General features: G+C 40.6%; 1 protein-coding gene across 1 annotated transcript in view; it reads right to left on the bottom strand.

Moving 5' to 3' along the window:
* Window positions 1-19,746, bottom strand: part of ITPR2 (inositol 1,4,5-trisphosphate receptor type 2) — a 417,643-nt gene that overhangs the window by 269,730 nt on the left and 128,167 nt on the right. Inside the window, exons 16-21 of the mRNA XM_032472913.1 lie at window positions 17,234-17,406; window positions 16,128-16,247; window positions 15,811-15,996; window positions 14,422-14,673; window positions 13,822-13,966; window positions 12,235-12,385 (exon numbers count right to left, since the gene is read on the bottom strand). Coding sequence (XP_032328804.1) covers window positions 12,235-12,385; window positions 13,822-13,966; window positions 14,422-14,673; window positions 15,811-15,996; window positions 16,128-16,247; window positions 17,234-17,406 — 1,027 coding nt within the window. The remainder of the gene's footprint in view (window positions 1-12,234; window positions 12,386-13,821; window positions 13,967-14,421; window positions 14,674-15,810; window positions 15,997-16,127; window positions 16,248-17,233; window positions 17,407-19,746) is intronic.

Here is a 19,746-nt window from a genome sequence, read left to right as displayed (position 1 = left end):
GCTCCAAACTTGAGTCCTTTGTCCAGACCTGGAAAGAGCTCAGCCCGATGAAACATTAACAGTAACACTGGAGAAGGTCCTTAAAATGAAGCTGCCTGGACTTCGGTTATGGTCTTTGTACTAAACCTCATTTCCATTCTTTCTCATCTGTCACTTCCATGTATACATACACCTCCTTGGAGTCTCCCCTTGCACCCAGGTATGTCTTTCTTGCTTGTTTTTTTGTGTGACACACTCAATATTTTACGTGAACTAAGGACTCTTGGTTTCAAGGCATTCTAGCTGGTGTCTTTACAAAGGGCAATCACAGCTCTTAACCAGAAGACATGCTTCATGGGTATTTGCTAAAAGGAGTGTTTTGCAATACACATGAAAAAGAACACCTTTTAGTGAGCAAATGAGAATGACATACAAATCGTCAAAGAATCACAGTTTCAAACCGAAAGAGACCACAAAGATCACATTTAGACTAACCTCTTAATTTTACAAAGGAAGAAACTATTTGCTGGCAGATTTTTTGCTGCAAATAGTTTCTTCCTTTCCCACCGGTATAACACCATTAAAAAAATGTTTCAGCCCCACCTCCCGTCTCCATTTCCCTTCTCCCTTTTAACAGCAACTATGCTGCCAGAAAAAGCATTTTAAGGTGGATCATGTGAAGTCCCAGCCGAGGTAAAAAAAAAAAAAAGTTAAATTGAAGCAGCAGCTGGTTCTTTGCCACTAGATGGGGAGTTCAAGTGCCCTTACCCTCTTCTCCCAATCTCCTGGGGCAATCTCTACGAGGCATTCATACATCTAGAGTGCCTCTCACTCCCGCCTCCTTATGTCTTCCCTACCCTGGGATGGGCCCACAGGGCTCCATGAGTCTCCCAATGCAGCTCGTATCCTTGTAGGGCAAGAGGATAATTTCAGGCTGGTGCGGTCACCTATATCTTACTCTCTAAGACTAAAGGCACTTCAGCTCCAACCCTGAAACCTTACAGTGCGGGGAGGGTAAGTAGATCAATGGAAGAGTGCATGCTTGGCATGCACGAGGCCTTGGGTTCAATCCCCAGTAACTCCATCTAAAAAAAAAAAAATTTTTTTTTAAAGGTAAAACACTTGAAACCTCAATGGAAAGGAAATCCTAAAATTAAATGGAATTCTCCAATGATTTTGTTTTTTGGTGATTTCCATTCTTCAATATTATCACATATATGCCAGAAAAAGAGATTATCTGGTTACTGACTGGGAACAAGCCCACATTTCAAGGTTTGATTATGGAAACTCCCAAGAATTTGGAACTGTGAAAAAAGCGAAATGATAGATGATCAAAAGAAACTATTCAGCTCTTGTTTGGTCTCTTGGTAGCTTTCTGATCTGTTGTCTTTTCAAACTGTGGTGAGTTCAAGGGTGGGGGAATAATTGTGAAAAGAAACGACAGTGGTGGCCTAGACACCCTAACTGGCCCAAGTTTTACTCAATGGTTAGACTTTCTTTTTTGCTCCATTTTGGAGGTTTAAATTTGAACCCCAATTCCATTCAAACAACAAACAGGTAAATGAAAGGATCTTGACAGGATAACTAAATAACAAATTAGACCTGAACCATTTCCAGACTGTGTCTCTGCTCTGTTCAAATGGAGGCGATACTCTCACCATCCGGAGGTAACGTGCTGTGTTGCTTATTAGAAGAACGTGTAAGGAGGATTCACATTAGCCCCAACTATGTAAACAACTTTCTGACAGAACAAAACATACCCAGACACCTGCAATAAGTGATCTTAACTAATGATTCGTACAGACACACCTCAGAGATATGGCAGGTCCCATTCCAGACCACCACAACCAACTGAGTATCAAAATGAAGCAGGTCACATGAATTCTGTTGGCTTCCCAGTGTATACAAAAATTTTATTTACACCCTGCTTTAGTCTATTAAGTGTGCAATAGCATTATGTCTAAAAACACAATGTATATACCTTAACTAAAAATGTATTCTATTGCTAAAAAATATCAACTATCATCTGAACCTTCATTGAATTGCAATCGTTTTTGCTGTGGAGGGCTTCGCTTTGATGTTGACGGCTGCTGACTGATCAGGGTGGTGGTTGCTGAAGACTGGGTGGCTGTGGCAATTTCTTAAAATAAGACAACAATGAAGTTTGCTGCATTGATTGACTTCCTATCGTGAACAATTCTTCTATAGCTGTTTGACAGCATTTTAACCACAGCAGAACTTGTTTCAAATTTGGAGTTGATCCTCTCAAACCCTGCCACTGCCTTACCAACTCAGTTTATGGAATATTCTAAATCCTTTGTTGTCATTTCAACAATCTTCACAGCATCTTCGACAGTAGATTCCAGTTCAAGAAACTGTTTTCTTTGCTCATCCAAGAGAAACAATTCCTCATCCATTCGCAGCAATTCAGTGACATCCTCAGGCTCCACTCCTAATTCTCTTGCTATTTATACCACATCTGCAGTTACTTCCTCCACTGAAGTCTTGAACCCCTCAAAGTCATCCAGGAGGATTCTGGAATCAACTTCTTCCAAACTCCTGTTAATGTTGGTATTTTGATCTCTTCTCATGAATCACAAATGTTCTGAGCAGCGTCTACAATCAGAAGGCTTTACAGAAGGTTTTCAATTTACTTTGCCCAGATCCATCAGGAGACGCACCATCTATGGCAACTACAGCCTTACAAGATGTATTTCTCAATAAGACTTGAAAGTCAAAATGACTCCTTGATCCATGTGCTGCAGAGTGGATGTCGTGTTAGCAGGCATGAAAACAACATGAATCTCACTGTACACCTCCAACAGAGCTCTGGGGTGACCAGGTGTGTTGTCAAAGAGCAGTGATATTTTGAAAGAAATCTTTTTCTGAGCAGTGGTTTAAATAGTTGGCTTAAAATATTCACTAAACCACGTTGTAAACAGAAGTACTGTCATATGGGCTTTGTTGTTCCAGTAGAGCACAGGCAAACTAGATTTTGCATAATTCTTCAGGGCCCAAGGATTGTCAGGATGGTAAATGAGCACTGACTTCAACTTCAAGTCACCAGCTACATTAGCCCCTAATAAGAGAGTCAGCCCGTCCTTTGAAGCTTTGAAGCCAGGCATTGACTTCTCCTCTCCAGCTATGAAAGTCCTAGATGGCATCTTCTTCCAATAGAAGACTGTTTGATCTACACTGAAAATCTGTTGTTTGGTGTAGCCACCTTCACGAATTATCTGAGCTGGATCTTCTGGATAACTTGCCAAAGCTTCCACATCATCGCCTGCTGCTTCACCTTGCATTTTGATGTGATGGAGACGGCTTCTTTCTTTCAACCTTGTGAACCAGCCTCTGCTAGCTTCAATCGTTTCTTCTGGAGCTTCCTCACCTCTCTCAGCCTTCGTGGAACTGAACAGAGTTAATACCTTGCTCTGGAGGCACTGTGGCTGGGTTGATCTTCCGTCCAGACCGCTACCACTTTCTCCGTATCAGCGATAAGGCTGCTCCCCTTTCTCATCTTTCGTGGGTTCACTGGAGCAGCACTTTTAATTTCCTTCGAGAACTTTTCCTTTGCATTCACTGCCTGGTAACTGGCTTAAGAGGCCCAGCTTTCGGTCCGTCTTGGCTTTTGACACGCCTTCCTCACTGAGCTTAATCACTTCTAGCTTTTGATTTAAAGTGAGAGACGTGCAATTCTTCCTATCACTTGTACACAGAGGCCACTGTAGGGTTATTCATTGGCCTAATTTCTATACCATTATGTCTCAGGGAATAGAGGGGCCCAAGGAAAGGGGGAAAGGTGGGGGAATGGCAGGTTGGCGGAGCAGTCAGAATACACATAATATTTATTAAGTCAGCCAGCTTATGTGGGTGTGGCTAGTGGTGCCCCAAAACAATGACAATAGCAACATCAAAGATCACAGATCACCGTGACAAATATATTAATAATGAAAAAGTTTAAAATATTGTGAGAATTACCAAAATGTGACACAGAGACACAAAGTGAGCAAATGCTGTTGGAAAAATGGCTCTGATAGACTTGCTAGCCTCAGGGATGCCACAAACTTTCAGTTTTAAAAAACACAAAATCTGTGAAGCACAATAAAGCAAAGTGCAATAAAAGGAGGTCTGCCTGTAGTAGTATCAACTCTTGGATTGTATATCCTTCTGCAAACATGAAGAAGAGCGCATAATTTCTTAAATAAAATAAACTTTCACAAGTCTATTGAAAATACCCAGTTGTCAGCTGGTGTATGCATTTGCTTTTAACTTCTGTACAGGGCAAAGAAGAGCACTGCCTGACATAATCCTTCAACCCAAAAGATCAATTACACTGAACGGTGCTTGTGCATTTTAAATCGCTGAGAGTAAATGATACGTATTAGGCAAAGCAAATTGACTGAACAACATAGCCTGCTGGGAGTGCATACATTTGTTTGAAAACAGTATTTCTTTTCTGAAGTGAGGACATTGCCAATGAAGGGTTGATGGCTGATAGTTCTGAAGATCAGAATCTTCCATCTCACTAGGAAAGGCCAGGGCAGTGTCAGCTCCCTGTGCCTCCATGTGAGAATGCCTGGAAATTTTTCTGAATGGACCACCTCTAGGGCAAAAAAATGAGAAGCTGTTTCTGAGCTTAGCAATTTCTGCTGAGCGTGCCAACTAAAAGCCACTGGGAGCAGTCACGGCCTGGGAGCAGGTCTCAGACCCCCAGCTCGCTCTAGGATGAGGACAACCCCCAGGGACAGGAGGGGGGCTGTGCTGTAACCAAGGACCCAGAAGACGAAAACTTCTGTAACTGCCACTTTCCAAGCCAGCCATCCCCATCACCTCAAAGACTCATCGCTAACGTCTAAACCTACAGGGTTTCCCAGAAAAAAACACATGAATGCTGTGTGGACAGCCTACTTAAAACAGGTGCCATCGAGGCCGGCACGGACTGGAACTCCAGGAACCATAAGCCTTTACCTTCTCCACATGCTTCTTTTTCTGCTCCCCTGGGTCTGACCTGCCAAACGACGAGCAAACACACTTCTCCGAATGTCTAACCCCAACTGCGCTGGAGTAAAACTCATAAGCGGGAAGCAGATCAGAAGGATAAAAAAAAATAAAAGACATAGTTCTACTGCACACAATTTTCCAGACATAGTATGAGACAAGAAAACTGTTATCACTTACTGGAAAGAGCTAATTTGTCTAGCAACGATGCTTTTAAAATTACCTCCTATTTTTCAAAAATTGTGCTTTGCAAATGACTTCCAATTAAAACTAAAGTTTGACTAAAATAAGAAAACAGAACTCAAACTGTCTGAAGATAAATGAGCCAAGATGATGCTACGCCGGATTCTGTAATGGCAACACTGCCGTGACTCCCTGACTTGTCCTTGACAATAACAAGTCGTTTTTCCCCAGGTACTTCCCATAATCTGGGATTTCCTCTCTGGCATCAACCTCTGTCTCACCCTGTACCACAGGAATTTTTCCCAGGCCTGACAATTCCTGTCTCCACATTTGGAGATTCCAGAAATGTGCTCTCTCTTGCTTCTTTTGCTAAGAATTTATAGGGTCTAATTGGACTTTTTAAGGAATTTACAGCCTAATAGAACTCAGCTATAATAACATGCCTCCTAGAAGCGTTGCAAGATAATGCTGTAAGTTGGAAATCATCTTAGGTATAACAAATCATTTTCTTATTTGGCTAATTATTTAAGCCATTAACTTTTCTGTCGTGAAATACTTTCAAGTTTATGGGAAGAGTTGCGAGAATAGTACAAAGAACTCTCATAATACCCTCTGCCCACATTTACCAGATTCACAAATTTTGCCACATTCTCTCTCTACATACACACACACACACACACACACAAAATCTTTCCTGCACTATTTGAGGGTTAGCTCCAGACACCATGACCATTTAACTCTCAATTCTTCAGCAAGTATTTGCTAAAAACAAGTACATGCTCTTACATAACCACAGTCCAGTCCAGCTATAAAATTCAGGAATTCTGGTGCAATGCTACAACCGAATATACAATCCCTATTCCAGTTTTACCAATTGTGCCAATAATGTCTTCTGTAGATAATAATTTTCCCAATCCAAAACCATATACTGTATTTAGCTGTCATGTCTCTTTAATCTCCTGTATCCTGGAACAGTTTCTCAAACTTTCTTTATCTTTCGTGACACTGACATCTTTGAAAAGTTCAAAGCAATTGTTCTACAGACTACCCCCAAATTTGTATTTGTCCGACAATTCTTCAGGACTAGCTGGAGACGATGAATCTGTGTCAGTAACACTGAGTAGGTGATATCGGGTCCTTCTCTGTACTTCACATCTATGATGTTGCCTTGCCCTGATTTTATTTTGTTCTTTGTAAAAAATTTTATATTAAATTCTGTATTTTGTTTTCCTAGTTTAAAGAAGGTCTCTGATTGATGTCCTACAGAAGTGTTAAATTTAAAAAAAAAATTATGAACCAAAATTCTGCCCTCAATAACAGTTTTTCTTAAATATTAGCTCATTGGACTAATAAATAACCAAGTGGTGCAAAGAATACAAAGAATTAATTTCTTGCACTTTAATTCTTAGCAGCGTCAGGTAAGTTAATTCAACGCCCTGAAGATGCTTTTCTATATTGGCACTTGAAAAGGAAACTTTTTATAGCACAGTGTGGAATCCATGCACAATCCAATTACATTTGCCTATTGGCAATTTTTATGAGTGAATGATGTAGCCCTGTGAGGTACATTCTTTTCTATATTATAGAATGCAAATAAAGCCACGTGCTTTTTCGAATGTACCTCAAGGCAATACTGACAAAAAGTATCGTACCCTTTTTTTGTCTTGCGAGTATAAATATGCTCCAAAGAAATCTGAATCAGATTTAGATTGGTCCTTCCAAATGTACGCAAGCATTGTCCTTCCAAATGTACGCAAGATGATGACATTAGACACATGTTTAACATCAGTAAAAGCAAAAAAGATGCCTTGAGAAGGACTTTCAGAGTTGAGAGAAACGAAGAAAGCCCACCATAACAACTTCTCTCAAGGGTACCATGTGTAGTATAATTACAATTGTCATCAAATCGTGCTTAACAACAAACTATATTTTCTCACAGTTTATATTACATACCCAATAATAGCAATGCATGAAAGAAATAGTTTATCCTCTCATTTGCAAAGAGAAGAGACCTTAAGACTCTAATCCTTAAATGGAAATTAATTTCGATACACCAAGAACCAGAATAACAGATTTCAAGGATATTTACTACCAAATAGAGGGATGAAAATATTCTTCCAGATTCCAAAAATCTAACCAAAGTCCACAAACCCTTGCAACAAATTAGGAAAATGCACTTCCCCAAATGAAGAGCCACCACTCTCCACGCCATACTGGTCTCCAATGGAAGGGACGGTTCATGAAGAACACATCTAGGTATCTTCTATCCACACAGCAAGAAGTTTCTTAGAAAATTTAAATTGGCTGATGACACCTGTCATGTACTACTTTTAATACTGGAATAGAATTATGGTGTTTCATATTTCACTAATGGAGTAAAACTGAGTGTCAGGGTTAAGCACAGGCCATACTACATGGAAGGGAATCCACGTAAAACCACTGAACACATCAAGCACTCAGTGAATAGTAGCTACCGAGGAAGCATATTTATTTATCTAAGCCAACAAATGATTAAAATTACTTTTCATTTGGCCTCCAGGGCATCCTGTTCTCATGGTTTTCTTCTTTACTCACAAGCACTCCGTTCTGTTCCAGTCTCTTTTGCTGGCTCCTCCCCTATCTCATAGTTCAATATTGGAGCTTCCAGGATTCCATCTTTAGACATCATTTCTTTCCAATCAACAATCACTGCTTTGGTGATCGCATTCAGTCTGGTAACCTTGAAAGTCTCCCACGTACTCATTCTCACATTCATATTTCCCACCCTGACAACACCCTAAGTTCACTCACATATCCAGCTGTCATAATGTCCCCCACCTCACGTGACCAATAGGCATTTCAAACCTGATGTGCCCAAAGAGAAGTCGATTGTCCCTCCAACCCCGCGGATCCACCAATCTTTCTCATCCCAATAAACAAGGGCTTTCAAAACCCAGGAATAATCTTTGACTCTCCTTTCCTTCCCATTCCACACCCAAGTCCGATCAGTCAGGACTGAACCATTCCAAATCCATCCACTTCTCACCACCTCTACCACTATTACACAGTCCAACACCACCATCCAGTTCTGCATCAGCCTCGCTGCTGTGGTCTTTCTAGCCCTTGTGTCCACACAGATGCTCTCCACTGTCCAGTCAACATGATCAAATCCTATCAGTCCCTTCTCAAATCCCTCTGAAGCTGCCCATCAAACACAGGATACAATTCAAATTCAGGGAGGTGCCAAGATGGTGGAGTAGAGAGACTTCACAGCTTGCCCTTTCCCACAGATACACCAAGAATTACATCTGCAGACCCACTGAATCGCACAGAACACCTAACTGCACTCTGGCAGAGGGCCTCTCGCTTCAAAATATGAGAAGATTCTCACAAAATCCGATAAACAACAAGTTCATACTGTAGAGCACAGGGATCTATATTGAATATCTTGCAGTAACTTACGGTGAAAAACAATATGAAACGAATATATCATGTATGACTGAAGCATTGTGCTGTACACCAGAAACTGACACAACATTGTAAACTGTACTTCAATTAAATAATAGATATACACATATATAAAAAGTTCAAAGTCAAAGGCCTGCAAGTCTCCATGGTCTGGGCTTCTCCGACCTTCTCTCCTACTGTGCTCCCTTCCCTCACTCTTCCTGGGACAGAATGGCCTTCCGGCTGCTCCTCACTCATGTCAAGCTTATTCTGCCCCGGGGCTGTCTTCCTCGATGCACGCAGGTCTCAGCTCAGGTGTCAGAGAGGTGGCCCCATCCACTCCAGCTAAAAATCACTGCCCCTCCCTTACTCCATCACACTCCATATTGTCCTACTTGACTTTCCTCCATAGCATTATCCGATGTAACACTGTCATTCATTTGCTTATTATGACTATCTCCCCCAATAGGGGGAGGGGAGGGAGTCTGCCTATTTATTTATTTATTGTCTGTCCTCCCTGTGGCTAAGGACGTAATGTTGTTCATCACTTATCCCAGTGACTAGAATAGTGTCTGGCATCACAACATTGTAAAATGATTATAAATCAATAAAAAATGTTACATTGTTAAAAAAAAAAAAAAGAATAGTGTCTGGCATGCAACAGTTGTTCAATAATTTCTTATTGGATAATTTGATTAATGGTTCTCAGATAACTGAAAGAATGATTAAGGTAACCAGAGGTGAATGGAGCTCATGAGAAAACATGAGAATTATAAAATACTGAAAAGAGTTAAAAAAAAAAATGCGTCTCAGAGGGCAGACATGCATAGGACAGCGGAGCGTACGTACAAGATACTAGCAAATTTTCAAGGGAATAAAATACTTCTCTTTGGGGTAAAAATGCTGAAAGCAGATTATAAGCACCAAGACCAAAAGTTAAGATCAATTTCCAACTTTTAAAGGGTGGTTTGATGTAAAGGAAACTGGATATTGTAAAAGCATCATTCCAGGAAGCATCTTTCCTTTCCTTTTTCCTCCACTTGCTTCCATAGTTCCTCCCTGTCCCCTTCAATACTCTCTCTGAATATATATTGCTATGTATTATGTATCCATATGTAATTGTTTCATTAGGCTGTGTCTTAAGTCTTGAAGATTACCATTCTGCACAACTTCACCAGGTAGAATTCAGGTTATTTTTTATTTCCAGAATGTTTTCTTGGATTGGAGTTTTAAATCTCCATTCTGTTCCACTGCTTTGTTTCCCTTCTTTTTGTTTCACTGCTTTGTTTTCAGGGACTCCAATTATTCATACGATGACTCTTCTTTGCCTCTCTTCCATTTCAGCTACTTTCTCTCTGACTTTTTTTACTTTTTTATTTAAATCCTTCCCATTCTCATCATTGTTCTCCTGCCTCCCTTCAGGGGTGTTTACTACACTTTCATTCAAATCTATTCTCCCTTTGATAGCCTGTAATTTAGTCTGTTATTTCTAAAAATAATAATAAAGTTCACCATTTCAGTCTATTTATTTCTTGAGTCCAATCAACTTTCATTTCATTCCTTACTGATTTTTTGGGTCCATCTCTAACCTTAGTTCTTGGATGTATGATTCAAGGTGTTTTTTCATGTGTTCATGTTTTCGTATCTGAAGATACTTAATTCCGCTTGGAGTATCATGTTACAATTTTCTTCTCTTCTGTGGTTGTTTTTCAGAGAAAAATTCACATCAGTTGAAATGTTGTGATCCTCCCTTCTGTTTTGATCTTGTATTGTATCCTTTCATCTGGATAAAGACTGATTACAGCTCTGCGTTTCATGGACAAGGGGACAATAGGAGCTGGTTTACATGATCTTTAGTTCAAGAGCACCCTCTCCTGTTCGAGTTGTGAAGTGCAGTTTCTTTAAAGTTTGGCTTTTGTTGGGGGGCAGTGGAGGAGGAGCTATATTTTCTTTTTTATTTGTTTTCCTTTATCTTGTGGTAGTCTAGATTTCCCCACCTTGCTTCTTTTTCTCTCCACCAGCAAGACACCAAAAGGTGCCTCTTCCCTGCTTCTAACCTTGTTCACCCCTCGAAGCACTGCCTCCCCACGACTACCACCTGGGTACTTTCAAGTTCCATCCTCTTTACTCCGCACTCTTACCTACCTGGATTCTCCTTCTCTAAGTGGTGGTTTTCACACAATCTCTTCTTGTCTCTTCCACATGGCTTTTCCAGAACCCACTAACTGTCCAGAAAGGCTAGCAGAGGGAACTTGCGAGACAGCACCACTAATGTTACTTTTCCACTTAGAATAACTGAAGTTTGTACTGTCCTCTGTCTTCTAGTTCTGCTGAAGGTGAGAGGTTTGTGGGGGTTAATTTGCTTCTTATTGCTCTGTATGGATTTTTGGAAGAGGCAGAGGGAACTGAGATTTAGAGCAGCAACAATGAATTATCTCAGCTACCTTTTTGTTATCATTCTTAGCCAGATATTCCCTCCTTATGTCTGAAATTAGACTTCTGGCTTTCCTTTTTCAATCCTGTAGTGGATACTGTAGTAGATACACTGTACTCCACACATATCACCTCTTCAGAAGTGAGGCATCTACTTCCTCAGTTGCTGCTGCCTTCTCACTAAGAGTGACCCCTGGCCAAGGGAAGGGAACCTGCCTTACCCAAGGCTCCCTAAACTGTCAATGATGAAGCCAGTAGTCAAAACTGGCTACTGCAAAGATACAAAGCTCAGGCCCCTTGCCTTAATTCGTGGCAACTCTGAAGGGCCATCCCAGCTCCAGAACTCTCTAAAGGATCAGCGAAGATCTCAGCTGCACCTGCACCATGGGTCAGCTTCTCTGCCCGCCCCATCCTACCTTCCTCACTTCCTTACAGATGCATATCCTAAATGCACACTTCCATACACATTCTGCAAACAATTCGATACCACAGGGTATTTTCAGGGCATCCAACCTAAGACAATCATCTTCCAACAAAAATTTTTATTGAGTTATGAGACCGGCACTGTTAAAAGTGCTTTGAATATGTTGTAGATATTCACTTAACTCTCATACGGAAACTGTGAAGAAAATACTATTACCATCATCATCATATCTTAGATGAGAAAAGGAACTCTTAAGAGAAGATAACTGCCTTGCCTAAGCTAATAAATGGTAAAGGCAGGATGTGAATATAGGCACTCTGACTCAAAAGCCCATTCTCTTGTCCACTTTCCAATACCATCTCCTGTGCTAGCTTTGCACCAACTGCTTCTCCCGCGTGACCCTGAGTGTGCCTGTTATTTGCATTTTTCTAAGCCCTGCTAGGAAGCACAGCCAGCACATGACATATACCATGGTGATCACAAATATTAAGACGTTTTCATTTTGTAATACATAATATTTTCACTAGTGGACTGACCATCACGTTAGCTGCTCAAGATGGAATTCCTTGATCTTATGAAGTTGTCTTTCACAGCTTTTCATTAAAAAACAGAGAAGCATGTTTATAAATCCAGCCTATGGTCACTCAGTCCTATCATAGGATTACTTCTCATTAGCACACACATGTTAGCAGGAACATATTAACAACCACTTCTCTATAGATTTGGTTTTTTTTTTTAATCTCACCTCAAAGTAATACCAAAAAGATTTAACTGTTCTCAAAAGTTCTTACCTCCATCCTGAAATTTGCTTAATCTTTCAAAATACGATGACATGGGGACCTGCACGATATCCAGGATAGCCAGAAGTGTTCTCGTTAGCCTTAATAATTCACTGAAGCTGTAAAATCCAAAGTATATGAGATTCCGAGCCAAGTGGACTACCTTAATTTTAAAAGGGGGAGGGGCGAGAGGATGGAAAAGAAAAACATTAGGAACTGAAATAAACACTGACTTTTTATTATCTAAGTTAATGCAGGCATTTCATTCTTCAATATGTACGAATTGAAATCCCTGCCAAAGCAACTGAATACTGATTGATTCAAGTTTAGAACTAAATCCAAATAAGACCAGTTTATCAACCCCATCAAAGGCCCAGTGACGAGAAGATGAGATGTCTGGTTAACAGCCAGCGAGGAAGCAAGAAGACAAGACTTTAGTTGTAACATAGTAGTTAACAGAGGTTTTCACTAGAATGATTTACCTCTTATTTAAGTACTAACTTAAATTTAAGTCAGTAGGATACCACTTAATAAGTAGTTACATTAATGAATAATAAATGGATATTATCCATGAAATTTGTCTAGAAATATATGTTCTCCATGTCACTTTGTGGTCTTCTAGGATACACAGGACATACTAGGAGAGAGAACCAGCTTCCAAGATGACCCCCAATGTAGGGTCTCCTTCTGCAGTGCCCCAGGATTGGTCTGCGTCACCAACAGGACATAGCAGAAGTGATGGTATGGTACTTCTAAGACTGGGTTATAGAAGATTGCAACTTCCATCTTGGGCTCTCTCTCCCTCTCAAATGGTTGCTCTGGGGGAAGCCGGGCACCATACCATAAGGACATGCAGCAGCCAATGGAAAGGCCCACGTGGCAGGGGGACGAGACGTCTAGGGAGAAGGAAGTAAAGCCACCAACAGCCACGCAAGTGAGCTCAGAAGCAGAGGCAGACTATCTAGCTCCCGATGACTGCCACCTCAATCAATAGTCTGATTCCAGCCTCATGAGAGATCCTGGCCCCGAATCCCCGAACAAATAAGCCCCCCCAGATTCCTGACCCACAGAAACCATGAGATAATAAATGCTTGTTGCCTTGGGCTGCTAAATTGGCGTGTAATCTGTGACACACCAGTAGGTACCTAAACACCAGATATCATACAATGGCATCTTCCCTTTAGTTTAGTCACTATATCCCCCAAATGATATTGTAACTGGAGGTATTTCAATTCAGTTTAATGAGACTAAAAGCATCACCCTCATCGAGATGAAAAAAATGTATCTGAACATACGACACATATACCAAATTGTCTTTGTTTATTAAATGCAATAAAGTATACACAGATAAATGAAACTTTTTTTAAAAAATCAAAGAAAAAAGTAACAGATAATTAGAAATCAAATATTTTGTGGTATAATTAAAGCATTAAATGTATCTTTTAAAAAATGGCACAAGGAATCACACCTCCGTGAACTTAACTACCTAATTACCAAAACATCCTAAATAGTCTTAAGAAAAAAATCTTTGGTGTTCAATGTATCTAATTTTAGACAGGGGAAAATTGAATAACCGCATGAATTAATTGTAAAAATTACCTCAAATGTCAGTTTGTTTTTTTCTTTATCTCCGAACGGAAAAGGCTGATTTACAACCTCTTTCAAGTATTCTTCAACAAATTCCATGGTCAGTGCAAATTTCCTCTTCATATCGTTTCTGGAAGAGTCTGTTATTGAATCATATCTGGGAAGACAGAAAGAGTTTAAAGCAAGTTAAATTGATTGTAATCACTTAAAAATAGGAAAACACATATACTTCAACCTCCTGACTTCCAAGCTTGGGTAAATTAATTAACCTTTCTAGGTGCTGTGTCCTCATCTGTAAAGTGCAGCTGTTTTGAAATGAGTTAATATATGTAAAGAACTTAAATCAGAGTCCACCATAATATTAAAGGCTTAACAAATTGTTACCCCATCATTAATATGATTTCTGTTGATTGGTTTTCAGAATAACATTTCTATTTTCAAGAGTTATCATTTTACTTTCCAAAAATAGGATCTTATTTGCATTTGGAAGATTAACAATCCGAGTTTGAACACAGCAATGCCTTTCCTTATATTTCACTTCAGAATTGAAGACATTTAATTTTGAGTTCGTCTGCCGAATTTGAAGTCCTCGAGAAATTTTTTCAAACGTACTCATGAATCGTGATCTTTGTGGGGATTTCCGTCCAGAGCCTGGCATAGCGAACAGGGACCACGGACTCCTGGGGGTCCCGGTCAACATGCATGTGGAGCATGAGGCGACAAAAAGATGCTCGGAGGTCAAAGGGCAGGCTCTCGTCTGACATACACCGCAGGATCAAATCAACGGAGAGCTGCACAGAAATCTGGTTTATGGCCAGATACTGGCGATCCAAGCACATCCTTGCGAAGAGGTTCAGCTGGTACCTTAACAATATTAAACACGTTACATTATTTGTCTTTTCTGGATAAAGGCTGTAAATATTGTGGTATCAGTCAGCATCTACTTTTATGACACCAGTATTTCCGAATGTATGTGATGCTGTAGTCAACCCTTTGGGTACTGGCTTAAGTGAGCAGATGACAACACACAGATGGAGTCATCTCTATGCTCATTCAGTTGCAACTTCTCTTACTTGTTCCAGCAACACGTGTCTTGTGGAGAGTGTCATTAGGCTCTCGGTTCTCGGCTTCCTAGGATTACAAATACACGAAGCCTGAAGGCTATGGACAAGAGCTCACCTAAAGCCATCTCTCTCTGCCTTGCCCAGTCTCACTCCGCTCCAGGCTCTGGAATCTGCACTCCAAGTAGAGACCCCCTCGGTTCCCAAACCAAACATGATCAATCCAAATGACATCAGTACCCCTGGATCCATCAGCCCCTGAGATCAAGAAGTGGCCATTGGCTTTGCGGCTGTAGCTGTAAAAACCTTGTGGGAACACAAAGAATTCTCTGCTTTTCTAAAGATTCCTGTCATGTGGGTCCTGCCTGGCCCGAGGGCTTCTGCCTTGGGTGTCCATGCCTTAGACTTGAAAACACCAGCTGGCTTCTTGCTCCCAATCTGCTGACCAGTTACTTCGCTGCCATGTGCCACCGCTGACCTTCACAACCACAGACATGTTTCTCTGAAGCCCTAGGTCTTCACATAATTGCTTGTGATTACAAGCAATATTCGCATAACTACTTGTTAACTTTCTCTGAAGCCACCTCGACAGCTGTAGCAGCGTCCCCAGCCCCAGTTCCACCTCCCATGCAACTGGATTACCTCGGTCCCAACGTGTCTCTCACCTGCACCCACCCTAGGCAGTAAGAGGAAACAACCCTTTGCCGCGCAGCAATTCCAAACCAGTGGAAAAAGCAGAAAACTGCAAATGCAATACGTGGAAAACACAAATGTGCATGTTTACTGCAAATAATTTCAATAATACTGAATATTTCAGCCACCCTAGTTCTGACACAACTTCTTAAATTTCTTCTTCATAGATAATGGGCTTCAGGTTTCAGGGAGTCATCTCTCAACGAATGTGTGAGACTTAGGATTACGATTCTCCACAATACTGCACCTGTAATAGGTAAGAACTTCTAAATCAGCTTTGGTGCCTTCCTTGGCCTCTTGAGCAAGATGCCTGATAGCTTTGCCGTGAGGCTCCTTGTTGCTGTCAATCCAGTAGAGCCAGACCTCCTCGTCGTCAATGTCATCTGACAGGATGGTGCTCTCCATGGGGCTGTCTCCCTGCATTGAGACCAACCTTGAAATAAATCACACACACATAAAACTAAGAACCAGCTCACTGGCAAGCATGATCAGTAACTGTAATGCTTACAAGGAATGAACAGAAAAAAAAAAAAAAAAAAAGGTGCCTCCATCGTCTGGGCTTACTTGGTTTGAATGAGAATGTCAGCGTTGCCTGGGCTCAACATAAATTTGCAGATGAGTTCTTGAGTTACAGGGATCGCGGTGGTATTAGACACACACAGATCCGATAAATAATCCAAAAATCTGACGGGAGGAAACATTAAATGGAACATTAATAAACAGCATCTTATAAAAGCATCCTCCAAAACCCCTCAAATATACTCTGGGATATAATGAAAGTAGCTTTTTAGACATATTCTTCATCTAACTTCCATACAACATTTTTCTAATGTGTTGCTTATCTGCTGCATCATTAGAAACAAATAAAACATCCAACGATTTGTGTTTAGTCCAAATCTTGTTTTTGAAAATCACTCATTTGCTTCTATTTATTTCTGATGTTCATACCACAGCGCTGTGACTTGTTGTGTTTGGAAAATCATGTATCTATCCTAAACGGAGACCACCCCAGAACTGAATAGCAAAACAGAGGCAGATCAAAGCCAATGTCGTACTGAGTAAAACAGACGTACAGCACACGCTGACCCCGAGTGACTACGGCCTGGTCAAGTCCAAGGCCCTGTACTACCTTCTAACGCTTATTTGCTGTGTGAGTTAAGAAAGCTTTGTGCATCTGCTTGACTCTTCTGCCTTCATTTCTCCCAGATCAGGCAGCATGATGCCAGAGAAAGGGAACATGATCTGGAGTCAGAAACCGTTCATTTACCTCCCCTTGTATCCCTGACTACTGAGGTATTCTTGGGCAAGTCAGCCTCCAGGCTTCTGTTTTCTCATCTCTAAACGTGGATAATATTACACGAGCAGTGCAGTTCACGAGAATGTGTGAGGATTTAAACAAAACAACGTACATGAATATATTTTGTAAACTGACAGAGTACTAGAAAAACCTAAGCTATCAGAGAGAAAAACCACTACATTTAAATCCGTCTATAAAGGGTTTTGCTCTCCTCTAAGTTAAGAACCCTTTATGATATGTAATTATTACAGCCATATGCCCAACATCGCTTGTCCATGAAAGAATCCTAACTTTTAAAAAAAAAAGTTCTAAAAATAAAGCAAAATGTCGCAATCCCCACAAGAAAAAAAACGCTGCAAGAACCACTTCCAACCTTGGCTCGCGGTTTCTCCTGAGCAAACTAACAAATGTTTCTATTTCTTTTGCTGTGATGTGTTTCTCTAGTAGTTTTCTGTTGTTGTGCAACAAAGCTGTGATGGTATCTTCTGCCAAAATATCATAGCCAATCTGGGACTGCATGACACAGAAATTCTTAGCAATATATTCCTGCAAAGAAGAAAGACTGTCAGAATGCACTGCCGCACAGCTTAGAAATAATAGCACGTTCTGTTAGGGTCGGCAACGTTGACTGATTTATTCATATCAGAAAACTCGCTAAAAATTATTTTCAAAAGAACAGCAAGCAAATAATTCTTCAATAAGCAGGATTTTTGGAGGAAAGAAATGAAAATACATTAGCATATACCAAATTTAAATTGTAAAGGAAAATTATGTGCCTAGAAATACTTTTTAATACCGATGCTTACATTCCTATACGGTAGAAAAATAAAAATAAAGCTAGTTACAATAACCATTTTTTATGACATAGTAACTAAGGATTTCACCAGGTAACAGAGGAGCTTCTTCTAATACTAAAAGTCATAACCTATGAATTTGGCATAATTATAGAAACAAAAATGACCCTCTGACGTTTTGCTCACGAAGGACGAGCTCTGTACTGTTACATGAAGATCCCAGGTGAACCGAGGTGATTTCTGTTTTGTACACATTACCACCACGATCTATTAAATCTTCTCTTTAAAATAACAGTAAAATTTTGTACCACTTTTTGCCTTTAAAAAAGCTATCAAATGATTTAAAAAAAAAAGCTATCTAACGGTAACGTGATAAATCTGTGATTAATCAATATATTGATCAGATTCATTCGTCCCAAAGGTATTTCTGGAAAGCCATTCCAGGCACTGTCTGAGAGACAAGGGATGTGGCACTGAACAGGACAGGTAAGCTCTGACGGAGGTTACATCCCAGCGAGGAGATAAACGTGATCGTTTTACACGTTGGTAAGTGAAATGAAACTAACAGAGGGTGGGGGAACGGTGGCAACTTTGGATGTGGTAAACGCCAAAGAGGTGACCTTTGACCTAGGATGGAAATGGTGAAAATGATGAAATGATGGAAATGATCAGGAGGAGGCAATTGTGGGGAGAGAAGCCATCGAGGCAGTGGGGACAGCAAGGGCGAAGGCCATGGGGTGGTGGAACCCAGACTTGTAAGCTCTGTAAACACGAGGTGGCCCTTGCAGCGCGAGGGCAGGGAGTGAGGAGAAAGCCAGAGAGGACGTGGGAGAGCTGGGTCCTTCTGAGCCACGGAGAAAACCAGAAACATCCATTCTAAAAGCCAGAGAAAGCCACCGGGGACCCTCAGTCACGCCTTATCCCACCTGCTCCTCACTGTCCACACTGGCTCTCCTACATTCCAGCCACCATCACCCTTTTCTCACATCTCAGAAACCGCAGCACGGTGAGCTTAACCCCTTCCCCAGTCCAGCAGTTTCACCTCAATTTCTTGGGGATTTCTCCTTGGGAATTTGTCTCTGTTTCTATCATGGGAGAATTTATTGATCAGAAAGTGGTTTTGCCTTCAGTAAAATTCACTGGAACCTATCTATTGCTTGAAATTGATATTGGTTACAAAACCTAATTATACTTTAGGCAGCAATTTTGTTGGCCTTCTTCAAAATGATGGCTTTGTTTATCAGTAGCCAGTTAAGTAAAGTAAATGTTTGCTGTTACTGTGTCTTTTTAAAGATATGTATTGATTTATACATGTTTACCACTGTTGTAAAAACCTCCAAGACATGTTTGCTAATAGATCAAGACGTTGATAAATAATCAAATGAAGTTAGAGTCTCAACATTAAAGTCTTGGGTTAGCACTAAATCACAAAAGAATTCCCTACTAGGACTCTATAAAACATAGGTGAGGATAAAGTAGAAAGTCTTCCTGCTTTTATATAAAAATCATGATCTAAAAACATCAAAAATCTACATTGTGTTAGCACAAAGCATTCTCTCTTTTTTTACACCTTTATTGTGGTGTGGTTCCTGTACAGTAAACTACACATATTTCAGATGTACACTTTGATGAATACTGATAGATGTGTACACCCATGGTACCACCATCACAATTAAGACAGCTAACATTTCCATCACTCCCCAAGAGGTGCAAATTTCAAATTCCCAATTTATCCCTTCCCACGCCCTTTAACGCCTGGTAACCATAAGTTTGTTCTCTATGGCTGTGAGCCTGTTTCTGTTTTGTAGATAAGATCATTTAACACAAAGCATTCTTAATGCAACAGAAATGAAAAAAACATTTCTCGACTATCAGTGAGATTCGACGGGAGCAGGCAGAGAATGTGAAGCAAAATACAATCTACCCCTCAGTGAATGCTGGAGATGCTCTATTCTCTTGTAAGTTCAATGCTCTACCTCTTGGGGAGACATCCTCAAAGACAGGAGTCGCCCACCAACCATCACATGCTCTAAAGAAATCAGAAAGCTGGTCCCCCAAAGTGAATAAACATTTACCCGGAGAAATGATGTGC

The sequence above is a fragment of the Camelus ferus genome, chromosome 34, assembly GCF_009834535.1.
Source record: "Camelus ferus isolate YT-003-E chromosome 34, BCGSAC_Cfer_1.0, whole genome shotgun sequence".
Lineage (NCBI taxonomy): Eukaryota > Metazoa > Chordata > Mammalia > Artiodactyla > Camelidae > Camelus > Camelus ferus.
Note: the sequence above shows the minus strand (reverse complement) of the source record. Positions and strands in the feature narration are given on the sequence as shown.